Source organism: Eretmochelys imbricata, chromosome 7, assembly GCF_965152235.1.
Source record: "Eretmochelys imbricata isolate rEreImb1 chromosome 7, rEreImb1.hap1, whole genome shotgun sequence".
NCBI lineage: Eukaryota > Metazoa > Chordata > Testudines > Cheloniidae > Eretmochelys > Eretmochelys imbricata.
This window is the reverse complement of record NC_135578.1, coordinates 19,233,366-19,258,204: the sequence shown is the minus strand read 5'-3', so window position 1 is coordinate 19,258,204 and position 24,839 is coordinate 19,233,366. Positions and strand designations below refer to the sequence as shown.

Here is a 24,839-nt window from a genome sequence, read left to right as displayed (position 1 = left end):
CTCAAATAAATTGGTTAGTCTCTAAGGTGCCACAAGTACTCCTTTTCTTTTTGCGAATACAGACTAACACGGCTGTTACTCTGAAACCTGTAATTAGTGGTTGGTTTCTTTTGATTGACAACTCTTTGTAGTTAAATTCCTTTTCTTCCAAAGTGAAAAGTCTTGGACAGACTAGTGGTTGGTGCTCTACACTTAAGAGATATGCTGTGATGTCTCCTTACAAAGTGCATACAAACAGTAAGAATGTTGAAAGGCACCAGATAATGGAAACCAAGACTGAGGCAGGAAAAACACTGAACATGGGTTGTTAATGTTGGAGATTCTGTAGTGAAAATAAATGTTATGCTTTTATTTTTCTTAAACATTAAGACATTTTTTCAAAGGGAAATAAGTTGGAATCTCTGTTTCTGGTTACTAGGCAAATTGCCGTTAATGTGTGTATATAAGTGCTGTTGGTACTGAGAAGAAATACTTTAGAAATTACCCATTCACTTTTATTGCTATTGGTATGTTGGATAGTTACCAATAGTGCTTTCTGCAGATCTCCGTCTGCCCCTGCTCATTTTTCAACTCGCTTCATTTTATTGTATGCTCAACATTGATCCAAACCAGCCTTAGTCTTGGCAGAATAAAAAATAGTCTGAATTCAGAAAGAAAAGTGTGATGCTTCAACTCAAGGGCACTGGTCTGTACCTGTTCTGAATGGAAACAAGGCTTGGCACTTTTTCTGTCCCATAACTGTTTAAAATAATTTATTTACTGCAGGCATTAAGAGTTTTAAAGATTCCAAGTAAACTATATTTTTGAAACGCTGGCATTTCAGGCCATGGTCTGTCCCCCCTGCAGGAAAAGAGGCTGTGGGCTCACTTTAGGACTCGATTTGACCCCTTTATTGTTACAATAATAGCACATTTTGCACGGATGAGAACATGAAGTATATATGTGAATATTTTCAATAGCCTACCTTAGTTCTTATTTCTTGCTCTTTGAAGGACCTAGGGGTTACAGTGGATGAGAAGCTGGATATGAGTCAACAGTGTGCCCTTGTTGCCAAGAAGGCCAATGGCATTTTGGGATGTATAAGTAGGGGTGTTGCCAGCAGATCGAGGGACGTGATCGTTCCCCTCTATTCGACATTGGTGAGGCCTCATCTGGAGTACTGTGTCCAGTTTTGGGCCCCACACTACAAGAAGGATGTGGAAAAATTGGAGAGAGTCCAGCGGAGAGCAACAAAAATGATTAGGGGACTGGAACACATGACTTATGAGGAGAGGCTGAGGGAACTGGGGATGTTTAGTCTACGGAAGAGAAGAATGAAGGGGGATTTGATAGCTGCTTTCAACTACCTGAAAGGGGATTCCAAAGAGGATGGCTCTAGACTGTTCTCAGTGGTAGCAGATGACAGAACAAGGAGTAACGGTCTCAAGTTGCAGTGGGGGAGATTTAGGTTGGATATTAGGAAAAACTTTTTCACTATGAGGGTGGTGAAACACTGGAATGAGTTACCTAGGGAGGTGGTGGAATCTCCTTCCCTAGAAGTTTTTAAGGTCAGGCTTGACAAAGCCTTGGCTGGGATGATTTAGTCGGGGATCGGTCCTGCTTTGAGCAGGGGGTTGGACTAGATGACCTCCTGAGGTCCCTTCCAACCCTGATATTCTATGATTCTATGAATTGCAATGTTGTCACTTGCATTTATTGCAGCAATAAAAGTTGTTGTCAGGAATTGCCTCAATTCAGTATAATGTATTTGAAATAAGTGGCTTTTGGCCTTTCGTTTTGAGCATCATCCCTTTAGATGCCCATGAACTACATAGAGCTCACAAATGCTCTTCTCCCCCCATTGTAGGATGGGAATTAAAGAGAAATGGAAAAATGAGATGTGGGTGACAAGGTGGAAATGACTGTTTTTAAAAATCAACATTAGAGTAATTTTTCTGTGCAGTTTCAATGACTCTAAGCAAAGTTTTTGTTTTGAAGATCTTGGAATGTAGTTTATGATCATTGATGGTTACTGCCCAGCAAAGTGGATGGTTTTTGAATTAGGATAGCCAATGTTTTTTAACCTTCACATTCTTTCCCCCTTTGTCTAGATTGAGCGGTCGGAAGTAAGCAGCCTAGCACAAACCCCTAGTGCAGTGGCCTCAAGCACTGATGGCAGCATCAACGCAGATTCTGTTGATGGGACCCCGGATCCACAGCGGACAAAAGTAGCCATCACTCACCTGCAGCAGAAGATACTGAAGTTGACAGAGCAGATCAAAATTGAGCAAACAGCCCGGGATGACAATGTGGCAGAATACCTGAAACTAGCCAACAATGCTGACAAGCAGCAGAGCGCCCGCATCAAGCAAGTGTTTGAGAAGAAGAACCAGAAATCGGCCCAAACCATTTTGCAGCTGCAGAAGAAGCTAGAGCACTACCATCGGAAGCTTCGTGAGGTTGAACAAAATGGAATCCCTCGGCAGCCAAAGGATGTCTTCAGGGATATGCACCAGGGCTTGAAGGATGTGGGAGCAAAGGTCACTGGCTTTAGTGAAGGAGTTGTAGACAGTGTTAAAGGTGGGCTTTCCAGCTTCTCCCAAGCCACGCATTCGGCAGCAGGGGCTGTGGTCTCCAAACCCCGGGAGATTGCCTCCCTGATAAGGAACAAATTTGGGAGTGCAGACAATATTGCTAATCTAAAGGACTCTTTGGAAGAAGGCCAAGAAGATGGGAAGACTCTTGGTGTTATTCATAACTTTCAGTCAAGCCCAAAATATGGCAGTGAGGAGGACTGTTCAAGTGCCACATCTGGTTCAGTGGGAGCTAATAGCACCACAGGGGGTCCAGTGGGAGCTTCTAGCTCCAAAACAAACACTCTGGATATGCAGAGCTCAGGGTTTGATGCAATACTACATGAGATTCAAGAGATCCGAGAGACACAGGCAAGACTGGAAGAATCCTTTGAGAACCTTAAGGCTCACTATCAGAGGGATTATTCGTTAATAATGCAGGCTCTGCAAGAGGAGCGGTACAGGTAGGCATTTTATTAATTAGCCCCCATATTAAATACTGAGGAGTTACAGAGCAGTAAAAATCTAAAGTACTCAGCGGACTATAAACAGCTTAGGGCAGGCAATGTATTGTGTCTTTCCCAGGACAGTGCTAACTGAGTATACTTGTGTAGTGGAAATTCCATCATTATGGTCCCAGTATAGAAATCAGGGTTAAAAATTGAGACAGTGGGAATGCTTTTGTGTGGTGCAGGTCTGCGTTTATCTTTTTAAAATATTTTGGGTGGAAATATCTATCTCCAGGAAGCCACCCTGCAATACTTGTTTAGCTTCACCAAGGGAAACATTCTCTGTGATCTGTACCCGTCCAAATGTTCCAATTATAATTCTTCCCAGCCAACACATGGAGACAGAATAAGAAGTCTTTTATGACATATCCTCTTGTAACAGGGCCCTGACTCTGCCCTCGTCCTCTTCCCTCCAGAAACCGCATTGATTCCACTGGGTGTGCTCTCAGTGAAACTTTATTGCAAATCCCCTTCACCAAGATCACCACAATCCCCCATGCTACCGCCTATTTACAATATTGGCCGATCTTTAGCCCTCTCAGCAGGACCTGAGGGGAACAGAGGTCTCCCCATTCTGAGGACTCTGTATGACTAGACTCAGCTAGCTCTGTTCCTCCCTCTCTCCTTCTGAGCTTCCTTCTTGTATATCTTTTATCAGCCCTGCTCTGAGGGGGCCAGCTGAGTTCTTACCCCACCCAGCCCACCAGCCTGATCAGTTAGTTTCCCCCAGTCAGCTTCTCCTGGGGCTCTACTTAGCATCTAAATGACCAGAGAGCAGACTCACTCCCTGCAGTGTCACCTCTATATGTGGGTCTGGCCATCTCTGGAGCTTCACTTAGTTGGAAGACTTATATCCATCAGGCAGACTGCTAAAAGTCAGAAACCAGCCCCAGAGGTGTAGGACCCCTTCACCATACATCTGTATATAAAGCTGCTACTATAGCTTGTGAGAGGAATCAGTGGCCTATGGGGCCTCAGTCCTACATGGTCCAAGCTTCCTCTCTGATATCATGGCTGAACTGAACAAGGGAGCCAGGGCCTTCTCCAGCATATGCATATGCTGCCAGGCCCAAACCTAGCCAAGCATTGCAGTATCCTTCCAGAGGCGCTGGACCTAGGAGTGCTGGGGGTGCTGCAGCACCCCCTGGCTTGAAGTGGTTTCCATCATATACAGGGTTTATAGTTTGATTCAATGGCTTTCAGCACCCCCACTTTAAAAATTGTTCCAACTCCACTGTATCCTTCCGTACAAACTGAGGATTTTGAGTTTTGAATCTGTCTCCTTTGTTCTTATGTTATGAGACAGGGAGAACAGAAACTCTCCATTTACAATATTTATACTATTTGTTATTTTATATACTTGTTCCCTTGTCATCTCCCTTCTCAGATAAACAATCTCTCATCAGAGAGGCTTTCCATGCCTCTAATTGTTCTGTGCCATACTCTGAATCGGTCTAACTCTGCAATATACTTTCTGAAATAGGGTGACCAGATCCACGCATGAAATTATAGGCAAGACCTCACCGTTGATTTACATAACATTTTCTATGTTCTCCATCCCACTCTTATGCATCCTGGTGTCTTGTTTGCCTTTTGACTGCAGCTGCCCATTGAACAGAGATCTCCACTGAGCTGTGTACACTGATGCTTAGGTCCTTTTCTTGAGTTGATGCAGTTAGTTTAGAAGTAGTATGAGTAGTTCAGAATTTTCCTTCTAGTGTACCTTACTTTGCCATTTATCAACATTGAACTTCATCTGCCATCATGTTGCCCATTCACCTCTGAAGTTCCTCATGGTCTTCTCGGACTTGACTGTCATAAATAACTCCTATAAATTCTGCCATCTCACTGCTCTGCTCCTCTTTCCTGATCAAGAAGTGAATAGCAGGGAAGAGTCTCCCCTTACAGAGTCCCTCCAAGGTAAGTAGTTAACTAAAGAGGGTTTGGGGGCAAATGTACTTCAGGACTAGCGCTTCCTACCTCAGCTGTAGTTATTGAACCCCTGCTCTCCCCTGAAAAAACTGTGCCTGCTCCCAGGTAAGGTAGAAGAAACCCTGCCTCCTCCAACCATTGAGACAAGAACCTGCATCTGACTAGGAAAATGGGAGCGTTGAAGCCTAACCCCAGCCCTTCCTCCCATATGTCCAGCAGCTGTCTCAGAAGGCATGCTTATTGTCAATGTATCCAAAGACCAGGGTTCTGTGCTCCCCTGCTCCACAGTGGCAAAGGACGGTTAAATAGAATGTATTGTCAACCATTCCACACAACAGTTGCATTCCCACTGCAGAGACAGTGTGAGTGTGGAAGCAGCGGGTATCCCTGTAGTTTACATATTCTGTGTCCCCCACTTTGCAGGGGGCAGAAGGGTGGTGGAGCTATTCCAACAGCAGTGTCTCCTACCCTCCAGTGCCTTAAGCTCTACAGGTTTCAGAGTGGTAGCCATGTTAGTCTGTATCAGCAAAAAAACCAAGGCACACTTGTGGCACCTTAGAGACTAACAAATTTATTTGGGCATAAGCTTTTGTGGGCTAAAACCCACTTCATCGGATGCATGCAGTGGAAAATACAGTAGGAAGATATATATACACAAAGAACATGGAAAAATGGGTGTTGCCACACCAACTGTAACGAGACTAATCAATTAAGGTGGGCTATTATCAGCAGGAGAAGAAAAACTGCATGCATCCGATGAAGTGGGTTTTAGCCCACAAAAGGTTATGCCCAAATAAATTTGTAAGCCTCTAAGGTGCCACAAGTACTCCTCGTTTTTTAAGCTCTACAGCAGTGGTCTGCAATCTTTCTGTGGAAATAGCACATTCCTATTCCCAGAAGACTGTGGCGGGCACCGGACACCCCGCCGCCGAAATGCCGCCGAGAAGTGGCAGCAGAAAGAAGCGTCGCCGCCAAAATGTTGCCAAGAAATGGCAGTGCTTCTCGGCGGCATTTCAGTGGGCAGTTCTCCAGCAGTTTGGCGGCGCAGTGTCCGGCAGGCGCACACAACTGCCCCAGCAGGCGCCATTGCGCCCATGGGCACCGCGTTGGGGACGCCTGCTCTACAGAGTATCAGCCTAGAAGGAAAAGGTGGAGAAAGCCACAGAGGGGAAGTAGTGGGTACCATGGCTGCACTCCAAAGGCCTCAGTGGAGCAACCCGTAGGAGTGGCAGCTATTGCAGCAGCACCTCCCTCAGCCAGTGCCACGGATACAAAGAAGAGGGTGCCAAAAGGAGCCCACTCCTCTCCATCAGTTACAGGCTCCACCTACCAAAGCTACCAAGCAGTCTCCCCATCAGAACACTTTGGATCTTACCCCTCAGGTTCTAGGACTCCTCCCCAGCAGCATCTTGCTATGGCTTTGTAGGCAGGTCCTCTGCCAGCCTCTCCAGGCTCCACAGCCCAGATTTCATGATTTCATGTCATGATTTCAGCTATTGAAATCAGAAATTTCATGGTGTTGTAACTTTAGGGGTCTTGACCCATAAAGGAGATGGGGGAGGGGGCGTTTTTTGCGAAACTGCTTCCTTTACTTCTGTGTGGCTGCTGATGGCAGCACTGACTTCACACCTGGGCAGCTGGAGAGTGGCAGCTGCCGGCAGGGAGCCCAGCTCTGAAGTCAGCGCCACCGCTAACAGCCGCACAGAAGTAAGGCTGGCATGGTATGGTATTGCTACCCTTATTTTTGCGCTGTACCGGGAGAGCTTGGCCCTCAGTCAGCAGCTGCCGCTCTCCAACCGCCTAGCTCTGAAGGTAGCAGCGCAGAAGTCAGGGTGGCGTGGCATGGTATGGTATTGCCACCCTTACGTCTGCGCTCCTGCTGGCAAGGCACTGCCTTCAGAGCTGAGCGCCCAGCCAATAGCCGCTGCTCTCCAGCTGCCCAGCTCTGAAGACAGCGCAGAAATGTGGATGGTAATACTGTGACCCCTCCTAAAATAACTCTCTTTTAGGTCAGGACCCTCAATTTGAGAAACACTGGTCTCCCCTGTGAAATCTGTATAGTATAGGGTAAAAGCACACACCAGACAAGATTTCATGGTCTGTGGTGCATTTTTCATGTCTACGAATTTGGTAGGGCCCTATTTATTATCCTACAGTCCCTTAGCAAAGTGATGTGGAATCTGATCTGCCAATCCATAATAAAGAGAGGTTCTGCTTGTTTGTTTCAATTTAATATTTTGTTGGACAACATGTAGCACTAGCCATCCATATTTAGTAGGTAACAATGCTGCATACAAACTACAGCACAAGCAAAATGGCAGCCTGAACTAATACAATAGGAGGCGGTCGGGCTTTAATATATTGTCAGCTGAGCTAGTTAGTCCTGCCCTGGAGGCATTTAGCAAAGTTTACTTGTAATTTGGGGTAGGGGGAACTCTTGCCCACTAATGTTCGGTAAGAACAAGATATCATACAAAGCCCCATACATATTAGGAAACCAGCTAAATACTCATTCAGCTGAATGCAGGGGACAATAGGGTAGTGGGGAGACTTAGAGATGAAAAGTTGTTAATTGCACAGGGAAGTGTCTGATCTGGAAAGATCTGAAAGACTAAATCACAGCAAACTAAATTAGTTCATTGTAGTAACTGTGACTACTGAATTTATTATTAAAACCTACCACTTAATAGATCTTTTAAAGCATCCGGAAGACAGAAGCTAACACTTCTGTGAGAGGAGAAAACTGAAGAGGGAACTAAATGCTTTTCCCAAGGCCATAGAGGAAGCCACTGTCCTCGCTCAGATTAGAACTCTGGAATGCCTGACTCTAGTCCTATTTGGACTGTAGTCCACTCTTTTTCCTCAAGAGAAATCCTGCAGGGAAGATGGAGACACAGATTGTGGTTTAATTTGTCAGGCTGGGGATTTGTATTGATCATACCTGGCCTTAAAAGCTATGAATAGCTAACAGGTGTGTGCTATTTCTGGGGAACCTTTCAGAAACTAGCACAAAGTGCAGATTTTCTAACATACTGTTTTTTAGGAGAACCACTTGCTGAGTGTTTTTATCTGTCCTGGCAATTGGAAGATACAAGCGCCATAATCTTTTTCCATCAAACTTCTGTGTCCAGCTCAGTCTTCTTAAATGTCCTCCTTACCCCCACCCTTTTTTGCAGGTGGATGGCCTTTGTTTTGTGTTGCCTTAGTTTCTATTTACCAGCCAGTACTTACCCTACAGGTTTTCTGTGACCTGCCTGATTCCCTGCCCTTTTCAGCTCTTGACTATCAGTATAGCTCTTATGCTAACTAGCCCTGGGGTGGGGTGGTATTAGTGCAGTCTCTCCAGTTCTTCCTGTGTCTGTCTTTTTATTTCCCCTGAACTGCAGGTTGCTCCAGCTGTCCCAGTGTACGTATTGCCAAGGCTATGTGAACGGCTGTGCTACCTGCCCATTGGCCAGCTGATATGGCCCCAGACAGTTTAACCACCCACTCTTAGAACTGAGTCATCGAACAAGGAAGATCCTGGTCTTGTCCTCTGCAGTCTTTTTCAGCTGGAACAAACTCCAAAATAGCCTGTTGCTTATCTCATCCTTTGAAAGGTGGCAGTTGTTTACTGAGAGAAGCAGGGACTTTCCGTTCTGTAGAGAACCCAAAATAAAGTGCCTGCTGAGGTTTTTTTTCATGGTTCCTGTCCCATTAGGGGAACCTGTTTGCAAACAGCAAAATCATGAGGTCATATAGTTGGGATGTGTCCAGCTCCCTCACACCAGTGAGTGTTTAAGCCAGCATCACTGGAAAGTACAGTTAGCTCTCGCAGGATCCTGCTATGAGAAACCCATCAGCCAAAATGCTACAATATAATGCTTTAATTGATTCTTTTATAGTTAGAACTGGTTGGACCTCATACTAATTACATTTGTTTGTTTAAAAGACTGCTTGCTGGGGTAACCTTTGACTTCTAGAACTACTGGGCCAGATTTTCAGTTTTATGGTTGGCGAGTAAAAAGAAATGGCAGCTCTTAGAATCTGCTCAGGGGCTAGGAATGTTAAATAGCCCATTGAGGATTAGTACAGAAGAGGCAGCCAGATGTCTGATAAATGAAAATTATCACATGGATGTTACCACCCTCACATACATGGTGTGGGTGGGTGTATATATATGTGTGTGTGTGTGTGTGTGTGTATATATATATATATACACACACATATATATATTAGCCCCTCTTTACAGATGACTTTACAAGGGACAAAATAAGACATTTACTTTGTAATACCACCAAATCTAAACTTCTTTATCTTTTCTCAAATAAATTTTGGCTCCCAGTCCTGCATTTTTGTCATAAGACCAACTCTTCATCTTTTCCAATGTGATAGACTAAAACCCCCCAACTCTTAAACTCATAGATGTTACAAACAAAATAAGAAATGAAAATCAAATAAACAGAGTAAGGTTAGTCCCAATAAGTATATCTAAAATCTGTGTATTGGACAATTGTTGAGTTGGAGTATGGGAACAAATCAATCTGCAAAAGCTGTGGATGGCTCCTTGCTGTAAGTGGGGAAAGCATTGTTAAGTTAGCAAGCAGGAGTCACATGAAGTTCGTTTTGTTTCGGAATAAACCAGTAGCTCTTCATTTCAGGGTCCAGGAAGCACAATGCCAGCTTCTTTGCTAATTGTGTTAGCCCAAATCCTGAGGTTTACAGATTTGCAGGGTTTCCTTATGTTTCCTTTAGATTGAGATATATTCTGAAGTTATCCAAATCCAGTTGTTTGTAATAAAACAGGATTTAAGATTCTTGGCAACAACTGTTGTATGGTGTGTCTGTCTCTTATAAAGACATAATCACTGTATTTTTCGTAAAAGTTCAAATCCATTTTTGTTTAACAAACCTTTTGGAAAAGCTTGAAATTTAAAGTATCAACATGCAGAATACTTTTCCTCCTAATTTATGCTGCACTTAGGGGTTTGTGTTGATTTGTGTTAGTCGGGGGGAGGATGTTAATTTTGATCCTGAGTGCTTGGCTGGTGGCAGACTATTTTTTAATTAAGTATTTTTGGGAAAGGGAAGTGGGGTGGGAGCAAGCGGCTATATTATAAATAACTGGCCAAACTTTTCACCAGTCCATCTCTACATTGCTTCTCATGTTCTTTGATTCCCCAGTCCTGACAAGGTGCTCTTGTTGTTTTTCCCAATGGTGTATCTTGACAATGAAGATGCCCTGGGAACTTTTTTCAGAATGAGCAGCATCAGTCAGTGATGTGCTCTTGCATCCCAACTGGTTGACCATGTATGATTGTCATTGTTTGAGACTCTCACGTGCCGAAGCTGTCTGTGTTTCAACTACAAACTATTTTTAAAAGTCAAGTCTTTAAGTAAAGCCCCACTATTTGAGATAACAAGCATCAAACATCTTCAGAGTTTTGTTCTTTTCATTGCAACAATGTAATGCTAAAGGTAGCTCAGGTCCAGAAGCCTGTTAGTCAGTCAGCCACTATTTGTTAGTGAACCATCAAATATTAACTTTAAAAGGAGAGTAGAAGATTTATGTTGCATTGTGAGCGTTCCCACAATAGCTACCACTCAAGCAGTTGAACCAGTGGCAGTAATGGCGGGAAACTTTAGAGGGGGAAAAAGGCCAGCCTGGACAGTGCCTATAACTTAGGATTTTTGCGTCCTTGTTCTCTGTTTTTCAGTTTACTGTTCAGAAAGTATGTGAATATTTTAACCCAATTCACAGGGGTATTGAAACCTAATTGCTTGTAAAGCACTTTGAAATCTTCAAGTGAAAGGGCTATATATAAATGCAAAATACTTCACATTTGAAAGGTTACAATTGCTTTGTGGGGTTAGTGCTGAACAATTACTACATGTTTTGCTAACAGGAGAGACTTTTTTCACCTTTGGAATAACTCACATTTCAAACCTTTTCCCCCAAATGGGAATCACTTGCAGTCCACTTGCCACTGGAAATCTAAATAATGAGCCTACAGGCTAGTGATTTACATGCTCTTCTCATAAATAATAGAACATGGTAATTTTGCCAGTCAGAAGGAATCACTCTCAGAAGCTAATGGGAAAAAAAATCCATCCATGTGACCTTACATGTAGTGATGTAATGCCAAACAAGCCCGTCACATTCTCTGACTTCGACATTATTATTCAGTCTTATTAATTACTGAGTTGTTACCCTCCACATTGCTTCACTGAGTATGGGGGGGGGGGGGAGAACTGTGTGTTAATGTTGTATGGAGGATGATTGGTGATTAAAACACAAGACTGAGAATAAGGAATTCTGAATTCTGTTTCCACATCTGTCCTTAACTTCCTTTGTAACCTTGGGAAAGTCATTTAATCTCTCTGTGCCTGTTTCTTTCTCTTTAAAATGGGGCTGTTTGCCTACTTCATGGGCAAGATCTACCTATCTCACAGTGAGGAGGCATAGTCTGTTGTCCGAAATCACTCTGAGATCCACAGAGTGAAGAGGCAAGGAAAACACAAATAATTTAATATCAGCCATGCCGGTTTTCAAGGAAAATCTCCACTACTCATCTCTTGATTCTTGTTGGTGTAATTTTACCTTTGTGTTCTCACTAAAATAACTCCCCTATGTTTCTCACTTCTAGATGTGAACGACTAGAAGAGCAGCTAAATGACCTGACAGAGCTCCACCAGAATGAGATCCTTAATCTAAAGCAGGAGTTGGCCAGCATGGAAGAGAAAATAGCTTATCAGTCCTATGAGCGAGCTCGAGACATCCAGGTTGGTGAGAGGCTGGGCTTAGCAAGTTCCTGCTTTCACTTCAGAATACTCAAGCACACAGTAGCAATGGCTATTTCCCTAGTTTTGCAAAATGTTCTTGGTTCCTTATGTGTGTGTTTTAATAGCAGTATAACAAAGGCGAATGGGAGAGTTGTGTACCTTGAGCTTTCAAGAGCACCTTAATTTACCTTTAGCTCTCACAATTCTCTCTCTAACAGCCCTGATGCAGGGGAAGCCATTGTGTATTTGTCAACTATATATGTATGACTGTTCATGTATCCATGTTCAGAGGAACCTGCCACAGTAATTTTCTTTGGGCTACATTTGTTGACCCAACTGCAGGATTGATTGAATCAGTTTTGCCTATTGCTTTCAAATTATGTAACCTCTGGGAAGCCCTCGATAAGTTTGACCTCCACAGCAATATCAGAGTTTTACGCAATAGCAGAGAAATGTAACAAGTAACAATGACCTTTCTAGAATAAAGCTAAAATAAATAAACGTCTGGGGACAGTGGTACCATGGCCTTTACCCTATCAAATATCAGGATTTCACTTTTAGATGTGCTAGACAGATCCGGCTGTACACCTCTCTCAGATTTACCCAGGCAGGAGAAAAAAGTAGGACAGGAAGCATAAAATGAGGTGGGATTCATCAGTAGCCTTTGTCTTAACCTCCGTTTCATGATTCATCATTTCTGATGTAAATTTTCCATGTTGATAAGGCACTTTGCAAACATGACTTAATCCTCAACGCTGCTGTGAGTGGGGTGAATATTAGTCCTATTTTTCAGATGAGGAAACTGTTAAGTAACTTGCCTGAAATGACAGAACAGAAACTATAATTCAGGAAATCCTGGCGCTCAGTCCACTAGACGGTGCTGCATTCTTCAGCACACAAGATTTAGGTAGGATGGTGACATGACACAGTTGGGAGAGATGGTTCATTTGGCTAAATGGGAAATAAATGTACAACTTCTCGTAATAGGGTATTGAAACCTCATTTTAAAAATAATAAAGTGATAGGTAGAACTTGTTTCTCCCTGGACTCTGGCCTAATGGTTGCTCTGTAGTCTGCAGCACAAGGTAGGATACCTGAGTTCAGATTTATCGTAGTGAAAATAAGATTGCTCAAAAGTGAGCCCCAAGCCAATTAAGGATCATCTCTGAGTGCTGCTCAGTTCAAATGAGGGGTTCCTCAGGATTGTGAGAATGATGGCCAACTGGGGAAAAGGAGGAAGAATCCGAGAAGATATTTTAGAAAGTGTTTGTAAAAGGAGCTTGTAGCGGGGCGAGACTCACCCCTGCAGCACCACCTGCTGGTTGTCCAGGGAATTAGCATTTCCAGCCTCCGGAGCACCCTCTGCAGGCCGGTGTCCCACTTGCCGCTGGGCCCCGAGTCCCTCCTGGACCCCGGTGCCCCTTTCATGTCAGGGTGCTGCCCCCTAGCAGTACCCCCACAGATCTGGGTCTCTCTCCCTCCCTCCCTCCCACCCCTGTGAAACCCCCACCCTCTATCTCCACCTCGCCTCAGTCTTTGGCTACTGCCAGTCACCATCCCTGGGGCGGACTGCAGTATAATTGCCACTCATCATCGGCAAGGAGGGTCTGGACCTGCTGCTCCTGCCTACCCTTGGGCTGCCCTCTGCAACCCCAGTACCCTTTTCCTAGGCCTTCATCAAGGCCTGCAGCCTGGGGGTTTCTCAGACCAGAGCTCCCCAGCTCCTCTGGCCTTTTCCCAGCCCTCCTCTACTTCAGGTACCCTGCTCAGCTCCCAGCAGTCAGGCCCCTCCCTCTTAATATCTAGAAAGAAAGACTGTGTCCTCCTGGCCCACTGCCCTCTTATAAAGGGCATTGGGCGTGGCCGCAGCGGTGGCTGTTTCCCCAATCAGCTGAGGCTTGCTGCTTTCCCTAGCAGCAGCCGTCTCCTAGGGCTGATTTCAGGCCCTTCAGAGAAGGAGCGGGTGACCACCCCGCTACAGAGCTAGATTAACAGCCCTGGACGTTGAAGTCCTCTCACTCCAAAACCGGCACAGTAAAGGCAGACGTAATGCAAGAGTCCCTTACGTGAAGGGATTACCTCTAGGAACAAGACAGGATAATTCAGTTTCCATAGCCCATTCAGTCCTACATGTCTCTGAGTTTGCCAACAAAGATAACACGAGTGCCACAAGCTCATTTTACATAGGATGCTGTCAGATGGTAACTACTGACCCAAACAGCATTAGAACAGAGGAATAAAAGGTTGAAAAGCTCCCATCTCTCATCCCTCTAAGCAGAATCTGGTTTTGACTCTAAAATGTCTGATAGCACTGAAGAGGTGGAAAATACTTTTGCCTCTGTTACAGCCCTGGCTGAATTTTCCCTGGTGAGCAGTCACCAGGCTGGGGTATTAGACTCAGCCCACACAGGCACTCTGGGAACTAGGTGACGGTTACAGGAAAAACCAGACGGGCTTTGCAAAGTAGCTTCTTAAACACCCACACGCTAAACTATTAGGAGGTACATGTGATTTACAGATCTGTGGAAGAGTAACAAACACCTGAACCCAAGACCCTCCATCCAGTGTCCTTGCCATTCCTGAATATCATTTCGATTTTGGTCAGTGTCCTGCAGGGGTCGAGATCCCTCCTGGCCAACCTTACTTGTTCTGGCAGAGTGGGTCTCTTTTTAAAACCAGTTTCTAACACCTCATGGTCCTTCTGGTGAGTTTTTTCCATTCTCCCACCCTCTATGGGATTGCTTACACAGGTTCATTAACGGTCAACAGAGGAGAACCTCCATCATCGTAATATGGGAAGATTATTCAATTGTTGACGGTCCTCTCATTCAGGGTTAGACAGCTACATGCCAGGCTCCTCCGACACAAGAGGGATGATGCAGTCTAACAAAACTGTTACAATATACAGTGAAACACAAGTTAACACTCAAAAGGGAGGCTGAAATAAAACATGGTGGGTTTTTTCCACAAAATCAATTTGGGGAAACAGATATGACCCCCAACCTGTCACACACATGAAAACCACAGTAAATCAAGAATTAACTCCACTGCAGTCAATGGAGGAACACTCGTAAATGAGATCAGACTCAGGTATTTTGCTGCAACCTGCAGTTCCTACTTAATGAGGGAGTCATATAGATCATGAGAAATGGCATGAGGTTCCTCTTCTCCTGCTGCAGGATATGAAATCAGTTTGAGTGACTCATATCCTGCAGCGGGTAAGCAGGACCCAAAGAATGTAACTACATTCCAGTAGGCACCAATTAAAGTATTTAAGTACCCCTGTGATTCACCATGCAAACACTGAAAACATAACCGTCCCATTCTTCCCAACAGGAGGCGCTAGAAGCCTGTCAGACCAGGATCTCCAAGATGGAACTTCAGCAGCAGCAGCAGCAAGTGGTGCAGCTGGAGGGGCTGGAAAATGCCACTGCCAGAAACCTACTGGGTAAATTCATCAACATCCTTCTGGCCGTCATGGCTGTTCTCCTAGTCTTTGTCTCTACCGTGGCCAACTGCGTTGTCCCCCTCATGAAAACTCGCAACAGGACGTTCAGCACTTTATTTGTGGTGGTTTTCATCGCCTTTATGTGGAAGCACTGGGACGCCATCGCTGGCTACTTGGAACGATTCTTGTCGCCCCCCAGATGATGGCACAAGGAATCAGCTGCTTCACCCCACTGACCCACCCACCCTGGCGCTCACGGGCAAGTGAGCGCAGCAAAGATTAGTCAGCAACTCTTCCGCTGAAATTTTAAAGTGTCCGAGTGAATTTGTTTACATTTAGAATAACATTTTTCTCTGCGAGATGCATTGCAATAGTATTTTTTAGATTTTATTCAAGAACTCTTTTTGGCAAGAATCCTGAATAATTTTTATGTAGCATGGTTCTCTTTGGATGCAAATCTTAAGATTCTTTAAGTGTACAAAAGAATAAAATAAAAATTTGGAGCATACCAATGGGCAATTTAAATTATGGCTTGAACTACAGTACTAAACCTGTTAGGAAGAGGAGAACGTGGTTAGCTTAAAAATAGCAAAGATTAAGCTAGTGTGCACAGCCTTGTACAATGGTACCACAGCGAATCTGTAACGCTAATGTTTACTGTGAAGCCTGCTCACATTCCATGTCCGAATGTATGGATTCAGGGTGGCTTGTTTTTTTCCTTAATGAGAGAAAAAACAACGCATGGATCTCCCCCCAACTCAGCTTCTGTGTCAGCCATTTGTGCTGACCTGACATACAATAATTTTCTAGAAGGCCTGTTAAGTCTTGCTAAGCATACCAAGTGGAAGCGTCATGCTGTACACAGTAACTGCACAGTCGTACTACAGTATTTTGAAGTAGCCCTTTAAATATTTATCTTTAAGCAAAAGCCCTTGGTCGCACTTTTAAGGTTTTTTTATATATGTATATTCACAGATTTAAAAAAATCCGAACAGCATACTTGAAGAGTGTAATACTCAAACTCTCAGTGCTTCCTTATTGTTTCTATAATAGGATTTTTTATTATTATTATTATTATTATTATTATGGGTTTTTTGGAAGGGGTTGGGAGGGTCATTATTTTCCTCTTTAATAAAGAAGTGATGTTTTTTAAATGAAGAATTGCGTGAATAATTAAGTGTGAGCAGTTTTGTCCTGAAACAGTTTTGAGGAGGGTGGAAAGTAGTTTCTATTGACACTGGTCTGAGGAAGGCATAGCTGTTCCCATGCCGTTTAACTATCCTCCTGGGCTTGCAGATGCAGCATCATGAATAACTTCCTCCTTCTCCACACATTTTTGTCATGCCATTTTTTTTCCTATCCTTTTTGTGGGTGTGAGGGAGGCATGGGGTGTTAGATTTCTCATTCCCAAATCTGTCCACCTGGCCTCAGAATGTTTTCCTTAGAACAAGGAATTTCTCCTCATCCCTTTTTGGGGAAAGACAGATTCTTAAAGAGAGAAAAACTATTAAAGGGATAGTTCATTCAAACGACTGATCCCCTCATAAATATCCCTGATAATTTATTTTTAAATGCACCTCTGATAACTGAAACCAAAGTTGTCATCCCATCAGACTGTGGTAAGATCATTGTCTTTATGTATGCTGTGTATCCAGGTAGCATGCCACATAGAGCCCCTTTCCTGCAGCCGTGAAGGCAAGGACTTAATACAGTTCCGTTGTCAAAGCACTAGAGAACATGTCAGTTACAAATATGACTCAAGTCACAGCAACATCTTTTCCCAGTGATCTGTTGTTACTGGCAAGTTTTCATATTGAAGGATTTTTAAAAAAAAAATTTGGCTCAGTATCTGTTTCCACTGGAACAAAGTAAAGTTTTTAGTTCCAGTGAAAGTCTTTGTAGCACAAATAAGATTCGTGGATTCTCTTTCACTTGATTTGCAGTATTTAATCAGACTTTGTTCTCCTTCTCCCTTGGCCTAAGTTCTATGTAGAAACCAAATTATGGCCAAGTGACTTAAAATGATATGTAATAGCAAGTATAGGAATTCATGCTATTGTGCCTACCCCAAACCCCAGGAAATTCTCCAGATCTAAGTTAGCATCTCCCTCTCTGCTGGGACGAAGGTCTTAATATTCTGATCACTGCCAGCCAGGAGAAGAAAGTTCTCTGCTGCTCAACCATCCTTGTTCCTCCTTCAGAGATTCAGCATGTCACCTTCATAGCCACACTTCTGTCTTTAAACTCAGGTACCCTGTGACAATTCCAGCACACCTCACTTTGTCACTGTGCACTAATCCACTACTGTCCTTGTTAAAAACAAGTTGCCAGTTGCAACTGACTCAAGCCAAAAATAATCATTTCTGTTTCCACAAAAGTTGCAGATAGAGAGCATGTATGTATAAACAATTCCCTTAACAGATGACAGTTGCCAGCCACGGCAAAACTCGATGGGGTTTAATGCCCTTGTCTGACTAAATTAGATCTATAATTTTCATCCACCCATATAAAAATACTCTGTTCCTGTTAGGTTTCCACAGAAACAAAGGTAGGGAGATCAGAGTAATAAACTCTTGACACACGATCTGAGAGCTTTGTTGCCTCAATATTTCTGAAGCCCAGTCTTTGCACCTCTTTATAGTTTAGGTCACGCTATAAAAGTATACAGTTGGTTTAGTACATAAACAAACTTGGGAATGAATTAAAAGCCAACTGATTTTTACACTCATACACCCACATCCTGTTAATGTCTGAAGGAAGTATTTGCCTGTTTTCTGCTAGATACCCTACCTTCAGTTACAGTCTCTCGATGATGATGTGTTTAATCTTCTTTAGCAAAGAAGCAATTTGCCAGAAGTAATGGACTTAATAGAAACGTTCACCACAAAACTGTTTTGTGAAGGCCATTTACTTGGTCCTGGACAATGTTGTCTGTCTGTGTCTCTCTCTCCAACAGTTTTCCATTCCAAAAAGTTGTCTGCAGTTAATGCCATATATGATGCTGCATCCATTTTTATTTTTTAATATTCTAACAGGACTAGCGTGAGGGTTTTTGCCTTTCATTAGCAGAACACTTGGTTTATTTCCTCCCCCTTCAATCTGAAATTCTGTGATGACTTCTAATAGTTTAACAATTATTATGTTGTTGGAAATGTGACTCTAGCTTTAAAGCTCCTTTTCCTTGTATGTGGGTTGTGTTCATTCTCTTTAAGGTGAAGCATTCCTGGATGACTTGTAGAAGACAGTATCTGCCATGGGTGTGTGTGATTGTGAGATTTTTATTATCCTTTCCTCTGTGTGTAAACTTGTGTGACCATCTCTGAGTTGCAGAACATTTCATGTTTGGAGTTGAAACAATTCTGGAATTGCTTAGATATGTTTAGTACATATCACAGGTGCATATAAGGAAGGAAAGAATATAATGTACTGCATTAGTTCAAAAAGAAGTGACTGTTAAATGATATTCCATGGTTCAAATGAAGTTCACCTGCTCCCCCATTTCCTGTCTCCTGTTTTTTAAAAAAAAGTTCCTATTTTTAGACAGGTTTACAAAATTCTCCTTCCCTTGAGCTTCATTAATTTAATTATGCTGAGCATGTTCACAGCAATTACTTTATTGGTTTATTCCAATCTAGTGAATACTTAAGATCTGATCTGATTAAATGGTGAGTTCTGTACATTGTTGCACTGGGCCAGGAGAGAGACTGTCTTTCAGCTTTGAAAAATATGCATTTTTAAAATATTAAACAAAAAGCAGCATTATAACAGAAGAAGCCAAGCTATGAAGGGATCTGTGTTGAGATTGGATGGCTTTGCCAGTTTTAAGTGAATTCTGAATGTGGCTAAAGAGTTAAAAGCCCTACGTGTGTCTGTGTTGTGTATGCCAGGTGGTATCGTAGTAGGCAATTGACTTAGCTGTAAGTGTGTTTAAGTGTAAAAAAAATAAAAACAGAAAATCTCACTTGCACGGGATGAAAAGTACAGAAATGACACTTGTGAACGTAACACTGTAGTTTATAGATCTTAAGCTGCTAATTGTTGAGAGAGATTTACATATGTCTTGTCTGATCGTCACAGATTCATCTGTGACACTTTTACTGTATATAAAAAACTTTAAATAAAGACCTCAGCTATTAACGGTGTGTGCTTTGGTTGTTTTCAAAGGTAGTCTGGGTGACTGAAGACAGGGAAATGGTGAGAGGGCCTATTGTAATGCACTGAGACATTTCATAACCACATAGAATTCAAGTCAAGTGCTCCAGAAGTCCCCTAACTGGACACCACCCTGTAATCAGAGACATACTGGACTGTCACACAGGAAGAACAAGAAGCAATGTGTATGAAGTCTTGGCCATTTCCCTCTGTTGAGCCATCTAAGGTATTTATGTGGACCCCATTACGGTGGTAGGATGCCCCACTATCTTTAGTGTATTTATCCTCACAACACTGTGGTGAAGTAGGGAAGTACCATTATTATCCCCATTTTACAGCTGGGGAACTGAAGAAGAGAGGGTATGTCCACACTGCAGCTCAGAGTGAGCCCCCTAGCCTGGATAGACAGACTTGTGCTAGTGGGGATCATGCTATAAATAGTCATATAAATGATGTAGCTTGGGCTCGAAAACCCCTCTGACTCCATAGGCTTGAGAGTCTGAGCTGCAACACCTGAACCTAGTGTTGCAGCTCAGACTAGTGTTTTAGGGTGCTAGCGTGAGCTCACTCCCAGCTGCAGTGTACATGTACCCGGAGAGGCTGAATTACTTGCCTAAGGTGTCACAGACTCTGGCAGAGCAAGGAATTAAACCTGGTCTCATAAGTTCCAAGCTAGCACTCTGATCACTCAACTGTTCCTCCAAGTCTCTGGAATTCAATGCCCAGAATCTCTCTTGGTACTTGCACACATGGGAATGGACATGTGCACTAAGTTTGGCATTATTGGAGGGGAGAATCGTACCCTTTGTGACAGTCAGCAAACTGAGCCATTTAAAAAAAAAAAAAGCAGCCATCCACTAGAGCAACTGTCTGCAAATCGAGGCACTAACATTAAATAGGGGGAAGAGACTGGTAGTTTTCTGGGATTCTTAGAGAAACAGACAAGTGGCACAGAATGAGTTAGAGATCAGAAAGCAAAGGCAACTGTTTGCCGGATGTTAACTCCCCACACATCTTCATGGGGCCACAGTGTTAATTTCAGTATAGTTAAAGAGATTAAATATTCATTCCTTTTCTTCTCCTGCTAGAACCCTGGGCCAGCTGTAAAATGGGCATAATGCATTATAGGGTTGGTGTGAGGCTCAATATTCCTGTACTACTTTTGGGTTCCTCTGGAAGGTGCTACTTAAGAACATAGTAGTCTTATTGCTATTAGCTCCAGAGCAGAAAACAAGCGAGGGACAGGATGGCGCAGGGTGTAGGTGGTGGCCCTTCAGGTCAATGGTTTTAAATCCAGCCTAGTTAGGGGACCAGGAGTCATTACCATCTGGATGCTTTCTGATGGTCTATAAGAACATATGAATGGCCATACTAGGTCAGAGCAAAAGTCCATCAAGCCCAGTATCCTGTGTTCCGACAGTGGCCAATACCAGGTGCCCAAGAGGAAATAAACAGAAGAGGTAATCACCAAGTGATTCATCCCATTGCCCATTCCAAGCTTCTGGAAAACAGACTAGGGACACCATCCCTGTCCATCCTGGCTAATAGCCATTGATGCACCTATCCTCCATGAACTTATCTAGTTCTTTTTTAAGTCCTGTTATAGTCTTGACCTTCACAACATCCTCAGGCAAGGAGTTACACAGGTTGACTGTGCAGTGTGTGAAAAAATACTTCCTTTTGTTTGTTTTATACCTGGTGCCTATTAATTTCATTTGGTGACCCCATAGTTCTTGTGTTATGAGAAGGAGAAATAACACTTCCTTATTTACTTTCTCCACACCAGTCATTATTTTATAGACCTCAGTCATATCCCCCTTTAATTGTCTCTTTTCCAAGCTGAAAAGTCCCAGTCTTATTAATCTCTCCACATCTGGCAGCTGTTCCATGCTGCTAATCATTTTTGTTGCCCTTTTCTGAACCTTTTCCAATTGCAATATTTATTTATTTTTTGAGATGTGGTGGCCACATCTGCATACAGCATTCAAGATGTGGGCGTACCATGGATTTATATAGAGGCAATATGATTTCTTCTGTCTTACTATCTATCCCTTTCTTAATGATTCCCAACATTCTGTTCACTTTTTTGACTGCTGCTGCACATTGAGTGGATGTTTTCAGAGAACTATCCACAATGACTCCAAGATCTTTCTTGAGTGGTAACCGCCAATTTAGACCCCATCATTTTATATGTACAGTTGGGATTATGTTTTCCAATGTGTGTTACTTTGCATTTTTCAACACTGAATTTAATCTGCCATTTTGTTGCCCAGTCGCCCAGTTTTGAAAGATCCTTTTGTAGCTCTTGCAGTCTGTCTGGGACTTAGTTATCTTGAGCAATTTTGTGTCATCTGCAAATTTTGCCACCTCACTGTTTACCGCTTTTTCCAGATCATTTATCAATATGTTGAATAGGACTGGGCCCAATACAGACTCTTGGGGGACACCATTTACCTCTCCATTCTGAAAACTGACCATTTATTCCTGCCCTTTGTTTCCTATCTTTTACAAGTTACCAATCCATAAGTTACCAATCCCTCTTATCCCATGAGAGCTTACTTTGCTTAAGAGCCTTTGGTGAGGGACCTTGTCAAAGTCTTTCTGAAAATCTAAGTACACTGTATCTACTGGATCCCCTTTGTCCACATGTTTGTTGACCCTTTCAAAGAATTCTAGTAGATTGCTGAGGCCCGATTTCCCTTTACAAAAACCATGTTGACTCTTCCCCAACACATTATGTTCATCTATGTCTGACAATTTTGTTCTTTGCTATAGTTTCAACCAGTTTGCCCGGTACTGAAGTCAGGCTTATGGGCTGTAATTGCCAGGATCACCTTTGGAGCCCTTTTTAAAAATTGGTATCACATTAGCGATCCTTCAGTCATTTGGTACAAAAGCTGAATTAAATGATAGGTTACATACCACAGTTAGTAGTTCTGCAATTTCACATTTGAATTTCTTCAGCACTCTTGGGTGAATACCATCTGGTCCTGGTGACTTATTACTGATTAGTTTATCAATTTGTTCCAAAACCTCCTCTAATGACACCTCAATCTGGGACAGTTCCTCAGGTTTGTCACCTAAAACAATGGTTCAGGTTTCACAATCTCCCTCACATCTCAGCTGTGAAGACCGATGCAAAGAATTCATTTAGTTTCTCTGCAATGGCCTTATTGTCCTTGAGTGCTCTTCTAGCATCTCGATCGCCCAGTGGCCCTACTGGTTGTTTAGCAGGCTATCTGAAAACATTGCTATTGCTTTTTGAATCTTTGGCTAGCTGTTCTTCAAATTCTTTTTTGGCCTTCCTAATTATATTTTTACATTTCATTTGCCAGAGTTTATGCTCCTTTTTATTTTCCTCACTAGGATTTAACTTCCACTTCTTAAAGGATGCCTTTTTGCCTCTCACTGCTTCTTTTACTTTGTTTAGCCATGTGGCACTTTTTTGTTTCTCTTACTATGTTTTTTAATTTGGGGTATACATTTAAGTTGAGCCTCTCATGGGTGGCGAGTTCTATGGGCCCATGGTGCCAGGGCACCAGGAATATTCCTGGCCCAGGGGTCCGGCTACACCAAAGTTTCCCGCCTGCCCACCCACCCTGTGCATGTCCCCTGGCCCCGCCTGCTGCCCCCAGGCGATTTAAAATAGCCCGGGAGCTCCTGCCAGCACCTGGCAGTGCAGCAGGGCTGGGCGGCTTCCTGCGGGCTCATTCCACGTCGTTGCCGGCACATCCTTGCAGCCCGGAGGAGGTGGGGGCGGGGGCTGTGTTGCTGCACACTGTCCCCTCCCTGAACACCCCTGCAGGGGCGGTGCCTGGGGACAGCAGTGCACAGACACCCCCCGGCCTTCCCTGCCTAGGAGCTGTTGCCGGAGGGGGGTGCTCCAGGTAAGCACCGAACCCCCCATCCACTTCCAGAGCTTGCACCCACAGCCCCTCTCTGCACACACCCTCCGACCCCCAAATTTTCTGCACCTCCACTCCCTGCACCCTCTCTCACCTCCAAACTCCCTCCCAGAGCTTGCGCCTTTCACCCCCTCTTCCATTCCCACCCTCTGCCCCAGCCCAGAGCCAGCACCCAAACTACCTCCCAGAGCAGAGCTGGGCAAACTACGGCCCGCAGGACCATCCTGGCCAGCCCTTCAGCTCCTGTCCGGGGAGGCTAGCCCCTGGCCCCTCCCCTGCTGTCCCCCCTGCCCTGCAGCCTCACCTCGCCACACCACCAGGGTTCTGGCCCGCAGCTCCTGCCATGAAGCGCAGCAGCGTGGCTGGCTTCAGCCGGGCGGCGGGGCTGTGAGCTCCCGCTGCTCTGAGCGGCATGGGGAGCGGGTGAGCGGGAGTTGGATAAGGGACAGGGAGTTCTGAGGGGCAGTCAGGGGACAGGGAGCAGGGGGTGGTTGGATGGGGCAGAGGTTCTGGGGGGGACGGTCAGGGGACAGGGAACAGAGGGCGTTGAATAGGCATGGGATTCAGGGGGTATGGGTGTGGATAGGGGTTGGGGCAGTCAGGAGGTTGGGGTGGGGATCCCAGGAGGGGGCAGTCAGGGTACAAGGAGCAGGGGGGGTTGGATGGGTCCGTGGTTTTGAGGGGGACAGTCAGCGGGCGAGAAGGGGAAGGATAGGGAGCAGGGGCCAGGCTGTTTGGGGAGGCACAGCCTGCCCTACCCCGCCCTCCATACAATTTCGTAACCTCGATGTGGCCCTCGGACCAAAAAGTTTGCCCACCCCTGTCCCAGCCCCTGCACCCCAATGCCTTTCCCCAGCCCAGAGCCTGCACCCCTCATGCCCCCTGCACCCAAACTCCCTCCCAGAGCCTGACCTCTCACCCCTCCTGCACCCAAACTCCCTCTCAGAGCCCACACCCCTCCTGCACCCCAATCCCCTGCCGCTGCCCAGAGCCTCTACCCAAACTCCATCCCAGAGCCTGCAACCCAGACCCCCTCCTCCAGCCAAACTCCCTCCCAGAGCCTTAGGCAGGTGCTGGGGAAGTTTGCGGGGGTGGGTTCTGGGTGTTCTGGGCACCAACAAAATTTTTACAAACCTGCCACCCCAGCCAGTTTGTACGAGACCCGCTTCCCTTTCTGTTCTCAGTCCTGGCCTATGCTGCCCTCTAGTGACTCATGGGCAGAGGCTCCCACTGTGCAACTATAAAGCAAAGTCTATCCTCTGCTGCTCCTGTTAACCCTGCGTGCGTTCCCCTGGTCTCCACCGGATCGGCTCTCTGCACTCGGAATTTGAGGACTTGTTTTTCAGGCCTGGTGTTCAAAGCACCTGCTTCTTAAACCTGGCAGACCCCTGCACGCTCTAGCAGTCACCCTGGGCCAGCCGCGCTAACCATTGCAGGGGGACAAGGGCTAATTTCTCCCTACCTCCCCCCCAGGATATAGACTGTCTCCCAGCTTTTCCATTACTTTCACTGCATCAGAGACCGGTGGGAATTAGAGCTGAAAATAAAGCCCTATTAGGTCATCCAAGCTCAGGACAAT

The 24,839-nt window shown here is 44.5% G+C and overlaps 1 protein-coding gene across 8 annotated transcripts in view; it reads left to right on the top strand.

Moving 5' to 3' along the window:
- TMCC1 (transmembrane and coiled-coil domain family 1) overlaps window positions 1–19,340 on the top strand; it is a 196,148-nt gene extending 176,808 nt beyond the window's left edge. For all 8 annotated transcript variants that reach the window (XM_077820936.1, XM_077820929.1, XM_077820930.1 and 5 more), the window contains 3 exons: window positions 2,091–3,016; window positions 11,620–11,755; window positions 15,092–19,340. In XM_077820936.1, the coding sequence (XP_077677062.1) occupies window positions 2,091–3,016; window positions 11,620–11,755; window positions 15,092–15,406 (1,377 nt within the window). In that variant the 3' untranslated portion in view covers window positions 15,407–19,340. The remainder of the gene's footprint in view (window positions 1–2,090; window positions 3,017–11,619; window positions 11,756–15,091) is intronic.
- Window positions 19,341–24,839: the final 5,499 nt, after the last annotated feature.